The sequence below is a fragment of the Lepeophtheirus salmonis genome, chromosome 8 (assembly GCF_016086655.4).
Source record: "Lepeophtheirus salmonis chromosome 8, UVic_Lsal_1.4, whole genome shotgun sequence".
Lineage (NCBI taxonomy): Eukaryota > Metazoa > Arthropoda > Copepoda > Siphonostomatoida > Caligidae > Lepeophtheirus > Lepeophtheirus salmonis.
The window spans coordinates 31,355,974-31,373,659 of NC_052138.2; the positions used below are offsets into that span (position 1 = coordinate 31,355,974).

Here is a 17,686-nt window from a genome sequence, read left to right on the forward strand (position 1 = left end):
TCACATTGCCAAGGCAATGTCCTAAAGCTAATAAACGCGTTTAGTCATTTGGATTATAGCTTTAGTTACTTCCAGAGACACTGATACGACTTTTCAAGTGAGGAGAGGCATGATCATCTGGTCTGTTGAGTGTGGGCTGGGGCTTGAGCCCTCCCCAATGGAGAATTTTTTTTTGTTACCATAAAAAAATTATCGCATAGTAGGAAATTTTCTATTTATAAAATGAGTAGGGATAAAATCTTTTATATATATGTATACAGTTTCACAAATGTAATAGATCTGCACGGGAGGATACTTTGTGTTAAATAAATATGCCCCATACCAACTGCACCCATGGTTAGTACATGTTATGTATTTAAGACGCAACAGTACATAGATCTGTAGATGCTAGATATGTGGTAAATCACTACTAAACAATCTTGAATAATAGTTAAGAAAAGAAGAAGGGTCCAATTTTTTTTTTTTTTTTTTTTTTTTTGCAACATTTAAACAATTTATAACCCTATAATTCATAGACATTTTTCGGTCATTAATAGGCTCTGTATTCAAATTTCTGAGACAAGTTGAAATACCCAAGAAGAATATTAACCATATTTTTAAAACTTCATGATTTGAACCCAATATTATGGGGGCCATTTCATCCATAAAAACAATCAATTTCTTAGATTGTGACTATGAATTTACGCTAATTTAATTGCAATTTGCAGCGTATCCAAAGGATCTATCAGAATAAGCTAGCCAAAGGACCCTACAAATCGATGATACAGCACAAAAACATGTTATCTGGACAAAAGCTTGAACTTAGATATAAAACTTTAAATTTTTGGATAACTAATTTTTCGACAATATTAAAGCTGAAAAGATTTTAACTTTGCTAACATGATTAGGATCATTTAGTCAGTAGATTGTAAGTTTTTAACAATTTATACCTTTTATAAATGCGTTTTTATCAAACTTGAATCGTAGCCTTCCAATAATCCTCTCCTTAACCCGTGTGATTTATAGTTGTGATCAGAGATGAGAAGGAAGGTAAACTAACATCTCCATAGCTCCTTGAGATCCCTGAAGCTTCTATAAGAAATATGTAATAAGGGCCCTGTTCAGCCTTTATGCCCCGCTTACAGTTGGTGATCAATGCCGGTGGGTGATCATATTGAATGATACAACAGCTAATTTATCAATTTAAATTGCATATGTTACAAATTTTGTCTTAAAATGCCACTATTTAAACTTTTCTTTTTTACTTTTGCCAACCCCTGTAATTTAAACTACATTTTAAGAAAGATAATTCAGGGTTGTTTTTTTTGTGTTGACAGGTCACAAATATTATCATAATTTATGTAAAATAGTTTATAATCTACGTACATATTGATATTAACATATTATGTACGTCATTTCTATATGTACTTACAATATGATTTGAATTCTTAGCCCTCTCTTCTCATTGCCTTATTTGTAAGAAGTTGTATTTCTTCTTGAATTATAATAACCCTAATCGTTTCCGGAGGAAACCCTACTAAGAAAAAAAAAAAAAAAAATAAGAAATGGAGGTTTTCCATATGTGTAGTGGCATATTATTCCATCATCAATCCATCCATCCCCTCTCGCTACATTGTACATTACAAAGTAGATTTACGTATATGTACACAATAAACGGGAAATTGCATTGGAGTTGTTATCGCCTTTATACCAATCATGGGTGTGGTAGGTTTATTTGAACCCTCTCATTTCATAAACAAATACACATCACTTTTGAATACAAATTATTTAATTTACACAGCCTCCAAGATGTACAGATCTGTAAAAATTAGGGACTAGTGAAATGATTCAATCAATGTATGTATTTGAAAAATGTACTCGGTCCAGGATCGAATTTTTATTCGGTTCGGTCTTATGTGATTTTTTCGAGGCCGATTTTTCAGTCTTATTTTATGGACAGTTTTTTCGGTCATATATATTATGAGAGACCAAATTTCTTTTTTTGTTCTAGATCAACTGTCATTGATTTTTTCTGAAATATCTCAAAAGTACAAGATATTCTCTAGAACAAATACTGTATACATATAAAATAAATTTATTCATTTCGATTATACGAGCAAATCAGTTGTGTGATACATAATAAGTTGTATAAGAATGAGAATTAAGAATTACCCCCCCCTTGGTTTTTGTAATTATTTAATTAAGTGGACTTCCATGTTCTACAAGAGTTAGAACCAAATGAAGATGAAAGGAATCGACGAAAGATAATTCTAACTTGATCACGCATCTGAAGAGATGCTCGAATTCTGTTTTCCACGAGAGATGACGGTATTAAAATTCATCAGAGCTATCTCTGTTTAAACTTCGTATGACGTCATTGCACATGAAAATACATATAAAGTCATGTTATAAACAATTTATCTATAGAATCGGTCTAGTTTTTTTGAGGACCAAACTTGGCGGAATTTTTCATTTGTACCAATCTAAACCGAATGTTTCTTTTGGACCGATCTAGACCGAACTCTTCCTTTGGACCAATCTAGACCAAATTTTTCTATGAGACCGGTCTAGACTGAGCTTTTTGTTGAACCGATTTAGTTCGGTCTAAAAAAAAAATGTAATGGTCTCAGACCGGTCTAGGATTTCCAGACCGAACTGCAACACTAGCATGTATGCGGATGTTTTGGAAAGTCTCCGACCTCAACGTGAAAATGGACAAAATTGAGTATCAAGCTGTCATTAAATAATTGTTTTTCAATGTGTAACCATTAAATAGCTTAAAACAATAGCAGATATATAATACATTATACAGGCTTGTTTTGTGTAATTGAGCCAAAAAACAAAAGGTGTTTATTGAACAATTATTTTGCAGAGAAAAACGTCGAGTACTATTTGAACAGGCTACAAAGATGGAATCATCCCTGTTGGAAGTGTGTAGACTATGTTGAAAAATAAAATAAAAAATTCACTTTTTTTTTCTTACAAAAATACTAACATCAACTCACTAAAACGATTGTTATATAAGAATTGTGGGTCCAAAAATGGTTGAAACTTTGGAGAGTAACTGACAACAGATGCTAGATAGATGTGACTAATTATATTTTAAAGTGCTGCCATCTACACGTTGATGCCGGAAACTCTTCAGACCAACCATCCTCGTATTATTATTTAGAGACTAGGAATAGGACAGATCTTGAACCCGGATAGGAAGTACCCTAGTACGGTATAAGTAAACTTGTACTATCAGAAAAGATCCCAGACAAAAACGAGCTTTAAGGGTCATGAAAAAGATGTCAAATATTTTCCGGATCTAACAAAGTATTACAGAATACTTCATCCTACTAAGTATATTATCTATATCGAACGTACACTCTAATTATTTTGATTAGTGTTTGAATCGCGATACAAAATCCGTAAAAATATATGCTTAATGCGGATCCTATTTTGTTTAGGTCCCAACTTCGAGTAAATTGCTCATAAAATTCAAGACAAGTATCTTTTGAATTTTGGTTTCGGATATGTATCCAAAAGTTTGGCTACCCGAAATTTACTTGAGTATTTAGGTCTACAGATATGAACCGACCTGGATTTGAGATATTGTGATTCTATCCTATATTTAAAAGGGACTTTTTAATGTACAAGTATAGCCACTAGGGCACTTTGTATACAGTCAAATCATAAAATGATCCCTAATTTTAAACACTAAAAATAATTCAAATTTCTGTCATTAAATTCAAACCACTCTGTGGCATCATTTTTTTGGATATCAGCTTTATATCAAATTTTTTTCACATTGAGGTTTTCACAATTTAGTGTGGTACATCTTCAAAGAAGTCCTGCAGGACGTCAAAGAGTCTCTATATGTACTATTTAATGTACAAGTTTTGCTGCTTGGGTGCTAGCTATCCGTTCAAAACCTGGTATCAAATTTTAAACATTAAGGAGAAGTAGAATTTATGTAGGAAAAATTCAAGTCATTTTCTTGTAATATAAACTTTGCTTTTAACTTGGACTTTCCACATTGTTTAAAACCCTACCGAAGTTTCCCCCGCCCCTCGATACTAGCACCGTGCATCAACAGAGAAGTCGTACCAGACGTGAAAGAGCCATGATAATTATATCTCAACTAACTAGTTAACAAGTTTTAGAGTGAGTAGGAACCTTGAACAAATTGAAATTTTGATTTTTTTTAAAAGACTTTTTTTTACATACAATATTATTGGTAGATATTTTTATAAAATGAATGTTATATTTGACTTTTAAAATGTCCTTATTGGATAAATGGTGTCGATTATGTATTATGGTCTTAAATTAAGTCAGCATAATATGTATAATAATAACATAATGTAATTATCTTTCAGAGTGTGGTCGATATCAATTTCAATGTCATTCAGGGGAATGTGTGGCGATTTATGACGTTTGCAATGGTATTCCTCAGTGTAGGGATGCGAGTGATGAAGATCCTCAGGAATGCCCCTCAAGTGAGTGATAATGTGTAAGACATATTCCTTAAGGCAGAAATTAAGAGCAGGGAGAAAAAAATGAAGAAAGGGAACATCATTAAAATCATATATATATTCTTTAAATTGTTAGGATTATCATGGCATTTTCTCTTTCAAAATTAAATGTCAGCTCAAGTAAAAACAATATTAGAAGCCATGCAATAAGTGATAAACGACAGTTGCACTTTAATAAGGGAAGAAAATAATATTAACTATAAAGATGATATTTGAACTAGAGTATAAATACTTTTGTAATCAAAATGTATGAATAGAACAATTAAACCTTAATTATTCAATTTTGAAGGATTTCAATCACGTTTTCTCTTTATTCAATCTCTTTAATCAGTTGAATTAACCTATTTTCTTGCTATAAGTAATTAGCAAACTCAATTTATCACTAATCAAGATTCGAAAATATTTTCATTGATATTAAATTTCCTAATACAAGCAATATTCAAAATATAAACTAAATTCAAAATTAAATGCAAATTTAAGAATAGAAGACAAGGGCACTCCATGTTTATCTTTTCCATAGGCCCTCTCCCCAGCCTTATGCATGCTGCTGATGGCTTAACAGAGTCCGATTTACTTTTTTGTTAAGTTATACATTTATAACTAAATTTGCCTCTCACAAAATTACTGCAACATATTATTGTCTATTACAAAGGAGGACAATGGTTAAGTCTTCCAATCAGGGTCAATTAGTATTTACCTTTCGGGGGTTATTGATTTTATTATGAAATTTCTCAGCTGATGACGTTTTTTTTTTTACAAAATAAAGTGTGGGTCTTTGAATCTTCCCCTCCCCCTAAAAAACCTTCTTTAATATTTTGTTTTATGTGACGTTTTTTTTTTTTACAAGAATGTTATATTTTATAATGTCCAATTTTTCTTTTCTTGGCCTTTTAATAAACTGTATCTCTATTTAATTAAATGACACTTTTTTATAAATTAATATTTATTTATATTACTAAAATGACCCTTTTTTGAAAAAGGGTCAATTTCATTTTTTCAAAAAACCATTCTATGTCTTCCTTTTTTTTTTTAAAGAGTAACATTTCTATAGGGGAGAGGCGTGCTGGAGGGGCTATAGCCCTCCCCCTGTCACCCAAATGGAGTACTTATTATTGTTATACAAAAATTTAGCTTTGTCAAAAAAAATTAGTATGTCAAAATGTTCCCAATTTTGTATTTCAAATTTAGTCTGTTCCAAAAAATTAATCATAAAGAAGATTTGTTTTAAAAGAAACCCGGAAAGTCCTAATCAAATTCTTGTAACTCCTTATTTAGGACCAAGACTCCAGTCCCGTTGAGTTCACCCTCAGTCTAGTCCAGTTTAGTCCTAAAACTTATAAAGTTCAGTCTTTGATGGGTCACTCAAACTTATTTCTTCTTGTTTTAATCAGTTATAGCACTGATAGTCTGAAAGACCGACTGTCTTAAGGACCTGTCCCAGGGACTAATATGATCGGTCCTAAGACTGGACTTGACCTAGTAAATAAAGTCTGACACAACACTATGGGCTCATACATTTATGATGTCGGGGAAAAAGTACTATTTTTGACCCAAGACCCTTGTCTGTGTTGGTCAAAAGGTTGAGTCCCACTCCTATTGGACATCTAAATTTTTAGGGCACCCCCCTCCCGTTAATGTTTGATATTTTTATAATTAATAGTGCACCAATTTAATTGAATGGATTTTCTTCTTGCAGCCTTGGCCTTCAATGATTGAATAATGTTCTAGTACTCTTTTGGAGAGCCTTTCAATCAGTTTCCCTCCCCTTGAGTTTTTTTGTGACCTTCTTGTTTCTTTAAATTTATACTATGCTTTCTTATTCATGTTTCTTATTTCTTATTCGAAGTGGAATCCGTTTGGTAGAGCAAGAGTAAAATTGCTTATAATGTAAAAAAACCAAACACATAACTGTTGAATCCTTCATTCTTTGGTTCTCATAGATTTCATGCACCGGGGAATTGAAGTTGAATAGCATTAGTACATAAAGTATATTGGTTATCTTGGAGAGCATTGATGTACTTCATATTGAAAAGGTTTTGTTGATCAGTGAAACAGTGATCAATGTAATGGACTCTGAAATATCCAATACCCCTCCTTCTTCCCCCTTCCCCGTCAACTGGAGGTCATAAATGTACGACCTCCATGTATAATATATATCTCCATATACAAACATTATTAAGAACTATCACCAATCAAAATGTCCTTCTTTTTGGAATGTAGAACCTATTCTGATTTTTTTCAAACTCCATTGATATCTCACCCCCCCCCCTTTTAACAAGGCAATTGCCGTCTCTTACATATTAATTATTCCATACCTATGTCTTCTTATACTACTTGAACTTCCTCTTAAATAAAAGTCTTAAGATACTTACTTATTTATGAAAGAGAAGGAAGTGTTTCTCATTAACGTTTTGTAAAGTAACGACATGTGACAAAGATGACGACTCATTAAAGTACTTTTCTCTACCTATAACATTATGTATAGGTAAGAGTTCAATGTAAGTCTGTAATTGTGTAATAATAGCTAGTCACAATAATAATCAGGAACTCTTAATAACATAAAAATTATGTGTGGTGCATAAATCCCATTTTTTGGTCTGATGTGAAAATATTCTATTAAAGGGTGTATCTTTATTTAATACTAATAATATGCAAATATACATATATAATAATTATTTACGAGTTTAAATTACGAAGAGATTCTATGTATATTGTATACAAAATTAAGTATGTTACATATATTAGGGTGCATCAAACGCTCTTATGTTTCTTTTAATTGTACTTAATTTGCTTACTTATCCTCTCAAATGGGACATTTAATGATAGAAATATGTATGTAAAAAGTCAATAGAGTTCAAAATAAAAATCGAGGATTTACGACCTATACTCGTTATTTTCCATAACACTTTTTGCTTGCAAACAAACTTGTTAGTCAAAAAATCATATTTTTAATAGAATCATTAAAAACCTTGATTTAATTTGTTTTGCTTTTTCTAGTTTATGTTCTACAGAGTAACTTAAAACGTAGTATAACTTATTTGAATCGTGGTCATAAGCGTAATTCAACAGTTTAAGACATTAACGTATCAATTTATTTAATACTATAGTCGGGTTATAATTAGGGATGCGTCAACCCTTATTTATTCGATTAAATTCAGTCCGGTTTTAGGTCCAGTCCTATCATTCCTTGGGACCGATCCTTCATGTTGTCAGTACTAGAACCGATTCAAAAAAAGAATAAATAAAGTTGATTAACATTATCAAGGACCGAACTTTATAAGTTTTCGGACTGATATGTAGGAGAAAATTAAGCCAGACCGATACTGAACTGGACGGGACTTCAGTCTTCCTTTCTAAATAAGGATCAACACACCACTGGTTAGAACCAATATATTTTTAGTGGCACTGACGCTTATTTATATATATTAAAGATTCCCAGGTTTGGACAAGATACGAGTTAATACTTAGGTACAATAGGCTATTTTTTTGTTTAATTCATAAAACTCAAATATCCATTGACGAGCTTTTTTATGTTATATGTCCAAATAGATGCATACCTATATACATAGAAATGAAAATCGTGTGTATTTTGGGCATATTAAAAAAAAAAAAAAAATCAACATGGTAACCCTTATAATTTAAAGAATGTTTGGGAAAAAATCAGCTTATCTGTCAATACGCTTCATTTGGTCAGTTATAATCAGCTGTGACGAGGAAGGAGGGGAAGAAGGAAATTAACAAGGACATTGGCAAGAATTACTCTGATGTCCATCCTCAATTCAACTCTGAGTCCATTAAGGACCTACAATTATAACTCCGCAGCAAATCCTCAATGCAACTCTCTTTTATGATCACACACGAATGATCAATCAGGTTTTAAATATAATTCAATGTAGTAAAAAAGGAGGTTCATTAAGCAGGAGTTAAATTATAATGGCAACAGCTAAAAAATTATTCTTTAGATTACCAATTCCAAAAAAACGGGCGAGCTAAATACCACGCCACAGTTATTATTTACTCTTCTCTATTATGCAAATTTTGAGAGATTAAGAGTCATTTTTTACAATAAAATGTTCTAGAACGCATAATCAGCTGTTGATTCAAAAGAAAACATTCTCATAGTCGCCACCATGAACACACCTTAAGAGAAGAAGTTTGAGATCCAAGCACTCTTCCGTTTGGGATTGTCCAAGAAGGCCATCTGTGTGCAGACTTTGGCCTCGAAGCAGACGATTTACAATGTCTCAAATTGGTTAAAGGTCGGGGAGGACCTAAGACTCTCTCCAGGAAAAGGAAGGAAACCCTCATTGTCCGTCAAATGTCTGAAGTCAGCATGCAAGAAGAAACCGAATTTCTCAATTGCTGACATGACCAAGAAGATGAAGAAGTCCCCATCAGCAATGTCCAGGGTTATAAAAAAGGCATGAGAAAAGTTTTGTGGCGTGTTCTGTGGCCTCTTTTTACAGAGCAATAGAGAAAAGGTTCGTATGGAGTGTGCAAAAAATATCCTGAATCACCTCAAGGGAACATGTGGACTCATTGCGATCTTTTCTGATGAGAAAACCTTACTGTTAACCCTTTCTTCAACAGGCAGAATTATCGAGTAGTGCCATTTGGGGATATGGCGGAGGAGCGCCAATATGTCCCCGCCACCAAATTTCAGTGATTATGTTAGGGCTGGTTGCATCCAATGGGAAGGCCATAAATCCCGTGGGTTCCCTCTAGGATACAGATTGAAGGCTAATGAGTACGTCAACATTCTAGACACCAAATTTTTCCCATAAATCAAATCCATTGGTGACAATTTTCCCTTGGAATTCCAACAAGATGGAGTACCTTCCCACACCGCAAAGAAAACTGAAGAGTGGCTCCAAGCCAACTTGCACTTCTGGCCAAAGGAATTCTGGCCACTGCAGAGCTCAGACCTCAACACCCTAGACACACCAAGACCTGAAGGAGATGCCACCCGCGCTCTGGATACCTCTTTCAACAAGTTTGGGGCGTCCATCAACGCCGAGTACATGCAAAAGGTCTGCAGCAGCTTCCACCACCGCCTGGTGCTCACGATCAATTTTGAGGGTGGATATATTAACTAAAGATGTTCTTTGAATTTCGACTAATAATTAATAGTTATTAAATGTGTTCCCTAATTCCCTCAGGATCCCGCCCTGGACTTCAATACTTTCTGTGTTAAAATGGGTAAATAATAACGGCTCGAGGGTATGAGCGCTCGGTGACCACACCGGACCAACATTTAGTTGTTTTTTTTTGTTTTTTTTGCATACATGTTTCTATCATCCTGTGCCACATTTGAGAGAAGAGGTAAAAAAATCCATCGAAATGTAAAAAACATGAGGCGTTTGACCCACCCTAACCTATAAACATATATAGGGCGTTATCCCTTACTTTTTAAAAAGATAAAAACTTTAAATATACATACATATTTAGTTCCTATATATAAAATTTGACTGTATATTGTATAAAATGGACTAATATAATTACATTCTTTCCTTTAACCTTATTATAGCTACACCGGCGACGATTCGAACTACTCCACTTCCATCCACACTCAAGACATTGTTCCCAGTTAGCCCTGAAAGAACTCAAAATAATTATAGGATGGAGCCAAGTTTATTTCATCATAAAAATGCAGGGATTCAAGTAGCCAATAATGCTCCTTATGCATATCAACCCATACTCAAGTAAGGAACACGGTCAATTTGCACAAATTAAAATAATCTATAATTAAAAATTAGTAAGCTTATTATTTAAAAAATAATCATAACTAATAATATGTTTGTGCAGTTATAAGGTTATTCTGTATACCTGTCACAATTGAAATGAAATAATCCAATAAGGAATCTACAGAGTGCAGTAACATAACTTCCTTTTTTTTTTGATAATGTCTGTCAATCAAACTGTAGAAGAGGTAGGGGTGTGGGCGTAGTTTCATTGTAGATGTGAGATTCTAAAGTTTTCTTGGAAATACAACTGGTCGCTATCATGCCTAAAAAAAGGATTTACCAAGGTTAGTAGAAATACATGGTAAGACCATTATGTAATGGGCATTACTATAATTTTCAATCTAATGTATCGTACAGACTCCTGGGCAAAACAGGCAGATTTAGACAAAACACGCAACCAATCATACTATATGACGTCACTATTAAAACGCGTGGTGGAAGTCAAACATTAGTCGTACACGTGCTATGGTATACCTTATATATGGTCTATTAACCTTGGGATTTACATAATATCTTATAAAATTAAACTAATAGCAATTTAGCAACAATTTATTATTGGTGGGATTTATGAAAATCAGTTAATTGCTTCAGATTTTAATAAACAAAAAACAATTGTCTTAATTTATAGTTTGCAAAAAAAAAAAAAATGAATGCAAATAACTCCACAAATAAAAAGGCTAAAGGGATTAAATAAAGTATTCAGATTTAGTGTCATGCAAGAATTTCAATCGTTGTGGTTTGTTCCAAATGAGTAATTTATTTTGGGAAATTAAGAATTTTAAAACGGTTGACAAATTGCAAATTTCTAACTATTGTATCAACTAATCATCTACAATCATAAAATAAGATATCTTATCCATTAAATTCAATCACCTTTTTTTATAAAAGAAGACATAATTTTTTTTTCTAAAAACATTTTTTTTAGAAAACAAATCCTTCAATTGATTTCAGGGGGCTAATTTTTTCCCATTTTAATGACTTTTTTTAAATTTTTCGATTTGGGGAGGAGGCTTCAGCCCTTCATACTCCCTGCTCCCCACCCCCCTGCGGACGCCTCTGACTATTATCCTGTATTAAAATTTATTAAACTATGTAATTCAATTGTTGAACTGAAGTAGACACAAAAGTTGCAGTAGCGTTTAATAACGATTTTATTCCGTTCTTTTTTAACTACGATGTTTCATTACGCTACCGAACGACAGCTGAAACAAATATGAGCAAGTTTTGTTTTTATCCAATGTCACTAAATGTAAAAATGTCGGAGAAACAACAAAATGAGTAACGCGTTCAGGATCTCCTATGCAAGGGTGTCAGTGCCGAGCCAATACTGCCTGGAAGAACCAAACCTTTTACTGCAACAATACGGATGACGTATGGTCTGCCACTATGTGGCCTTCCTCCAGCAATGAACTCAATCCCATTAGACTTTGCAATTTGGCTAAAATAAAGATTCACTGCAAGTTTCGAATCCCCACTCTGTACTTCAATATAATACTACCTTGGTTTTTGGAATTTTTATGAAACAAAATCCAACAATTAAATTTTTGGAAAAAAATTTCAAAAATTATATGCCATATATTAAATTCAAAAAAAATTCAAAAATTAAATTTCAAATATATAATTTCTTCAAAAAAATATTAAATTTTTCGGAAAAAAAATATATATAATTCATAGCTCTTCATAAAAAATTTCAAAAATTAAATATAAATAATTAAATTTTTTGCAAAAAAATTAAATTTTAAATATATAATTGATTGAAAAAAAATTCAAACATTAGATTTTTTGGAAAATTTTTTTAAAAATGTATATTGATTTACAGAAAATTAGTTTTTTTTAAATTTTGTAAGTAATTTTTTTTTTAATTTGAAAAATTTAAATTTTATTTAAAGAAATTTGAGAAATTTAAATATTATTTAAAGAAATTTGAAATATTAAATTTTTTGAAAAATATTTGAAAAATTTCAATTTTATATAAGAAAATTAGAAATTTTTTTAATTTTAATTAAAAAAATTGGAAAACTTATTATTATTTTTTTTGATATTGGAAATATTAAATTTAATTTATATATAAAATTTTCTTGTAAAAGGGGAAAATTTCTTAATTTTTGGAGGGGAGGTACAACCCCTGCAGCCCAACCCTGTGGATGCCCCTGTATTGGTTAAAAAAAGTATCTTGTAGAGAATGCTTTAATTTTAGGAACTTTTTAAAGGACCGATTATTGGGATCTGATGGGAGCGGGCAGAAGTCCAATATGAAGGACTGATAGAAGCCTAACCAATACAAGAATATAGGTATCTTGACATCTCTAATAGGCAGCAGTCAGTACTCACCCACCTACTCGCCCAGTACATAGGTAGATAGATAATATGTAATTAATGAATTAGCTTTTAGCTACTTTTGCCCTCAAGAATGTTAATTACATGGATGTATCCTTATGTTAATTCCTTTTTGTATATAGCTATATAATAGGAGACTAAAGTAATAAATTACTTTATTTATATGAATTAGCCTATTATAATTAATAGAGGAATTATACACTTTGATTATGGTTCTATGTATATACTTTATTAAAGGTAAGACCCATTCCTTCACGTAGGAGGTGGGGTCTCTCCGAAAAAGGCTTACATCTTCTCCTTCAGTACCTTATTTTCACATATGTACTACAGCTATATGAACTGATATAGTTAAGGATGTCATTTTTGTTATGAAAACACTTAGTTACGAAATTATAAAAGGTAACACGGATTGGCTGTGTGCACCTCCTTCTTATTTATTGATTATAATAACTAACCTGTAGAGATATGTTTTTTGTTAAATGTGAGGAGAAGACGGAAGCGAGGCATATGGTATACCTGAATTATAAAAGCAAGACAAGGATAAGATAATAATAAGATATGAATCATATCAATTACATGATTTAAGAGAGAGAAAATGAATTACTTCTATCATGAGGAAACTTTCTACATTTAAAATAGCAAAAGTGTAGAATAAATATTATAATTATATTTTAATTAAGACGTATCTATTTTATTATGCATTTTTTAAATCAATTAACACCAAAGGTAGGCTAAAACTCTGCTTTTAGAGGGTGATGTTAACACACATACGATTATTAAATAATGAAGAGAAGAAAAAAAAACGAGCACACGCATAAACCCTTTTTCCCCTTTCTGATCACTATGTTTATTTTTTTCTTTACTCTTTTCCCCTAATAAGTCGTCAGGTTGTTAATTTTTCCCTCTGAAGTATGTATTCTCGCCTATCTTTGTTATAAATTGATTTACAATTGCATAATAAAATAATTATATATGAATTTAAATATAATTAACATATTTTCCCAGCACTTATGCTAATTTAAATGTAGAAGGTTCTCCTCTTTATAGACGAAATTAATTTTATCCACCTAAAATCATATAACATGGAGCTGATGTTAACTAACATATTAATTCAGGTACACCATATGTCTCTCCTCGTGATCGCAAGGAAAAGGTGGGGCAAGACTTAAGATATTACGGAATTAAGACACTTGATAATATCAGCTCCCTGTTATATGCAAAGAACGTATCTTTAGAGCTATTTGGGAAGTTTAGATTATCTAAAATCAGCTATGAGATGAAGGGAATAAATACCTATCAATGATATATGACATAATTACTCCACTGTGGATTTTCAATTCAATTCTGAGCCAACAAGGGGTTACACTTATCATTCCCGAGGAAACAAATCATTGTTATATTGACTTTCATGAGCACATCTGTATAATTAGATGTTCTGTCTTCAAGAATTAAATAACAATGATAAGAACTTCAGAAAATGAAAAGACAGTTCAGATTGCCAAAAAGCCGCTACCGCTTTCAATGACATATTTTATACACCTCTGCCCACAAAGTAATGAAAAGAAAAAGCACATCCAATAACCGTTTTTCATTTTCTAATTTAGAATTTTTCTTTACAAAAATTACATCCACAGATATGGGTACATAATATATAGAAAAAAATTGATTGCAAATGTCAAATCTAAATTGATATATATGTTTATTTATGATTATAACCTTCAATTATAATTAATTCTTCTTGTTTTTGAATTATGTAATTTAAGAATGATTCCATCTTGGCTATAAATGTCACGACGAAATAACTGTTTACTTATGCTTCTATGCTTATAAATAAATATTGTTGTTCTGGATTATATACATACATACAAAGACTCTTAAATAAGACTTAATTGTTCTATGTACATAGGTGCACATAATATACATACAACTTATGTTGTGCAAGGCAGTTGAGTAAACTTAAAATTAGGGGCGTCCGTTGTATTATAATATGATTTTTTTTTTAAATCAAAAAATTAAAATTTTTTGGAAAAAAATTAGAAAAATTAAATTTTTTACTAAATAATTTCACAAATTAAATTTCCAATATTTAATTTTTTCAAAAATAAATTCAAAAATTCACAGCTGCTAACAAAAAATTATGAATATAAGTTATTATTTCAAATATTAAATTTTTTGGAGAAAAAAATTTATAGGTATTCATAGAAAATTTATTTTGTTTTGGATTTTTTTTATAAGTTATATTAAATTTTCTAGTAAAAAGAAAAAAATCAAATTTTGGGTGGTGGCTACAATACCTCCAGCCCACCCCTTCGTGGACGCCCCTAAAAATTGAGTTGAAAATAGGATGATGCCATTTTAGAGGTTTACAAAAGGGTTCGATTTCGCTCTGAAAATCTTAGGTCCAGCATAGATCGCCCAAAAAAAACAACAACTTAAGACGGAATTAAACAAACAAATTGAACTCGGACCGAGTCCCAACACTAGTTTAGTGGGACAACTAGATTATTCATGGTACTCTTAATTATGAATAACTAATTTTATAGTGGTGTGACAATTTACAAATTATTAAATGACAAACGAAAGAGTGACGTATCATTAATTTAAATGAGGAACTTTACTCATTAAAGACGCCCACAGCACCTGTGAGACTCTCAAATCTCCAACTCACTCCTAAGGATGGTTTTCTTTGTCATTGTTGTCCCATGCAGACAATTAAATGGAATTCAATAATGTGTTCAATGTTGTTAATCTTCTTGAATTTCTGTATGGCCTAGTTGACATTGCTCTTGGTCACATTGAGGAATTTGAAGACGTTATCAATCAAGGATGTCCACAGTCATGGTCTGGAGGTGCTGTATCCCCCTCCCAGATGAATAAATCTTAGTTTTTATCAACAAAAAATTATCGGTTAGTATGTGTGTATGGGGAATATTTCAAAAAAATAAAAATGAGAGCCCCCACAAAAAAATACCGACACCCTGACAATACATGGTTGGCTTTTTTCTGCATGCCAGGGATCGATAATACCTTTACGCATTCCTATTTCGTGAATTTACTACAAACTTTTGAGATTTAAAAAAACAGACAAAAAAAAATATAACGGATGTATCAATAATCACGTGAGAGTATCAGTGTTTTTCTCGTCTGCTATGAATAGACGAAATTTAATTGTCAACTAATGTTTTTCGCATGAACAGTACGATATAAAGACGAAAGGAAACATTTCTTTTTAATTGTTCGTCTGAATAAAGTAAAGAATTTCTTTCCTCTACGAAATAAAGACAAGAAATAATGAATACGGACACAAAGAAGATTGGAAAGGAGATTCAAAGCACTTTAAATTAATATAAAGTAATCAAACTTAAAAAAACAAACAAATGGTAAAACATATTGTGACATTGTATATAATATTCGTTGAAAATAAGTAGACTTTAATTTTATCATATATGAATCTGAAAGTAAAATCGTTACCTCAATTTTACATCATTGAGGGTGATTTCCTGATTTTAATTAATTTGTTGTATAATAATATACCATTAAAATTGGCAAATCGACATTTTGAAGAAAATTCCAATAGCAGACAGTTAAAGAGCGGTCCAAGGATCGGTCCTGAGGACCAATAGTACCGGTTTTAAGACTGGACTAGACGGAATTAAAAGGACGACATAATAATAATTGTGTGACAACAACAATTAACGAATGCTTTACTGGATGATGAGAGTGACGTAAATCATTTCTACATAATATTGTTGTTGTCATTTTCTTGAAAATGTCAGTAGCAACAACAGTGTTTTTTATATATATATATTTTTTTTTTTTTTGTGCATACTATACTTATATACCTACCTAAATGTATATAAAGGAAAAATATGCAACTATTTTGATGATAATAACAATAAGACTAAAGGAATTTTGCCAAGAAAAAACAAAAAAACAAATTTATAATTGGTTCAAAAATATTTTTTTACTCTGTGTGTTTACTTTGCGATCTATATGTATTAGGATTTCTCTCTCGGGATACCGGGATTCCATTTTCCCCGGATATATCAGGGTTTACATCTACGATAAATTCCCAGTAAATCCCAAATTGAATTACTTCATAATGTTAGTTGTTTCACTTAATTATATACAATTCACCAAAAAATTTGCTTCTTCCTCACTTACAATTTAATTATTTTTGTATGTGTCGGATTAGGTTACGTAATTCAAAAAAGCTATATCCTTGGGCTCTAAAAAAACCCTGGTTCCAGGGGCGATGCTAGCATCCTCCTTTTATTATCAAAACCGTAATATAATCTTTTATATATGTTTACAAGTCTTGATATCTTTCCTCGTTTCCATCGTGGAATCTAAAACAGTCAAAGAGATCATTATGAAATTTAGCAAGTAGGCGTATAAAATAAGAAATCATGTTCCTATGATATTTTTGGGTCTACGAGATGATTATTAGGCTGTTTTTCACCGAAAACAAGAGGTTTTAAAACTTTATCTCCTTTCTCTCTCTCTCTCTATATATCTCTCTCCTTCTCTCTGTCTTTCCCCTCTTCTTTTCTCCCTCTGTCTCTTTCTACATCCCTATTACTGTCTCTTTCTACGTCCTTCTTTATGTCTCTTTCTCCCTCATTCCACATCCTTCTCTATGTCTCTTTCCATATCCTTCTTTTTTGTTTAAGATTATATCCCTTTCTTTGTTTCTACTCCCCTCTATTCAGCTATGCATCCCGGGTCGTGACTGGTAATTTTTTCCCACTTTAATATTTAATGATGTATGTAGGGAGGCCTGAGCTTTCGGCACTGTATATAACTGATGATTTGTGATGGATGGGCACTGATATGCAGGATTTATGGAGTTTATCGATTTTGAATGACGTCATTATAAGTTTTTAATAGTGAGTAGGAATGGAATCACGATCCGTGGATATTGTTCATACCCAGGAAAGTAAAAGTAAATGACGTCATTACTACTTCTCCCTTTCATCAATTTCATCATCCATATTTATCTTCTCACAGTTCAGATCTACGTAAATAAAGAGCAAGTTTGCTCGCCTCCCTCACACCCTTCTCCAAGATCACTTACTTTAAGTTCATCTCTGGATTGAAACCGTATCC

At 31.9% G+C, this 17,686-nt stretch overlaps 1 protein-coding gene across 1 annotated transcript in view; it reads left to right on the top strand.

The window, feature by feature from the left end:
• Window positions 1–17,686, top strand: part of LOC121122632 (uncharacterized) — an 86,515-nt gene that overhangs the window by 12,585 nt on the left and 56,244 nt on the right. The window contains exons 3-4 of the mRNA XM_040717665.2: window positions 4,341–4,460; window positions 10,024–10,198. Of these exons, the coding sequence (XP_040573599.1) occupies window positions 4,341–4,460; window positions 10,024–10,198 (295 nt within the window). The remainder of the gene's footprint in view (window positions 1–4,340; window positions 4,461–10,023; window positions 10,199–17,686) is intronic.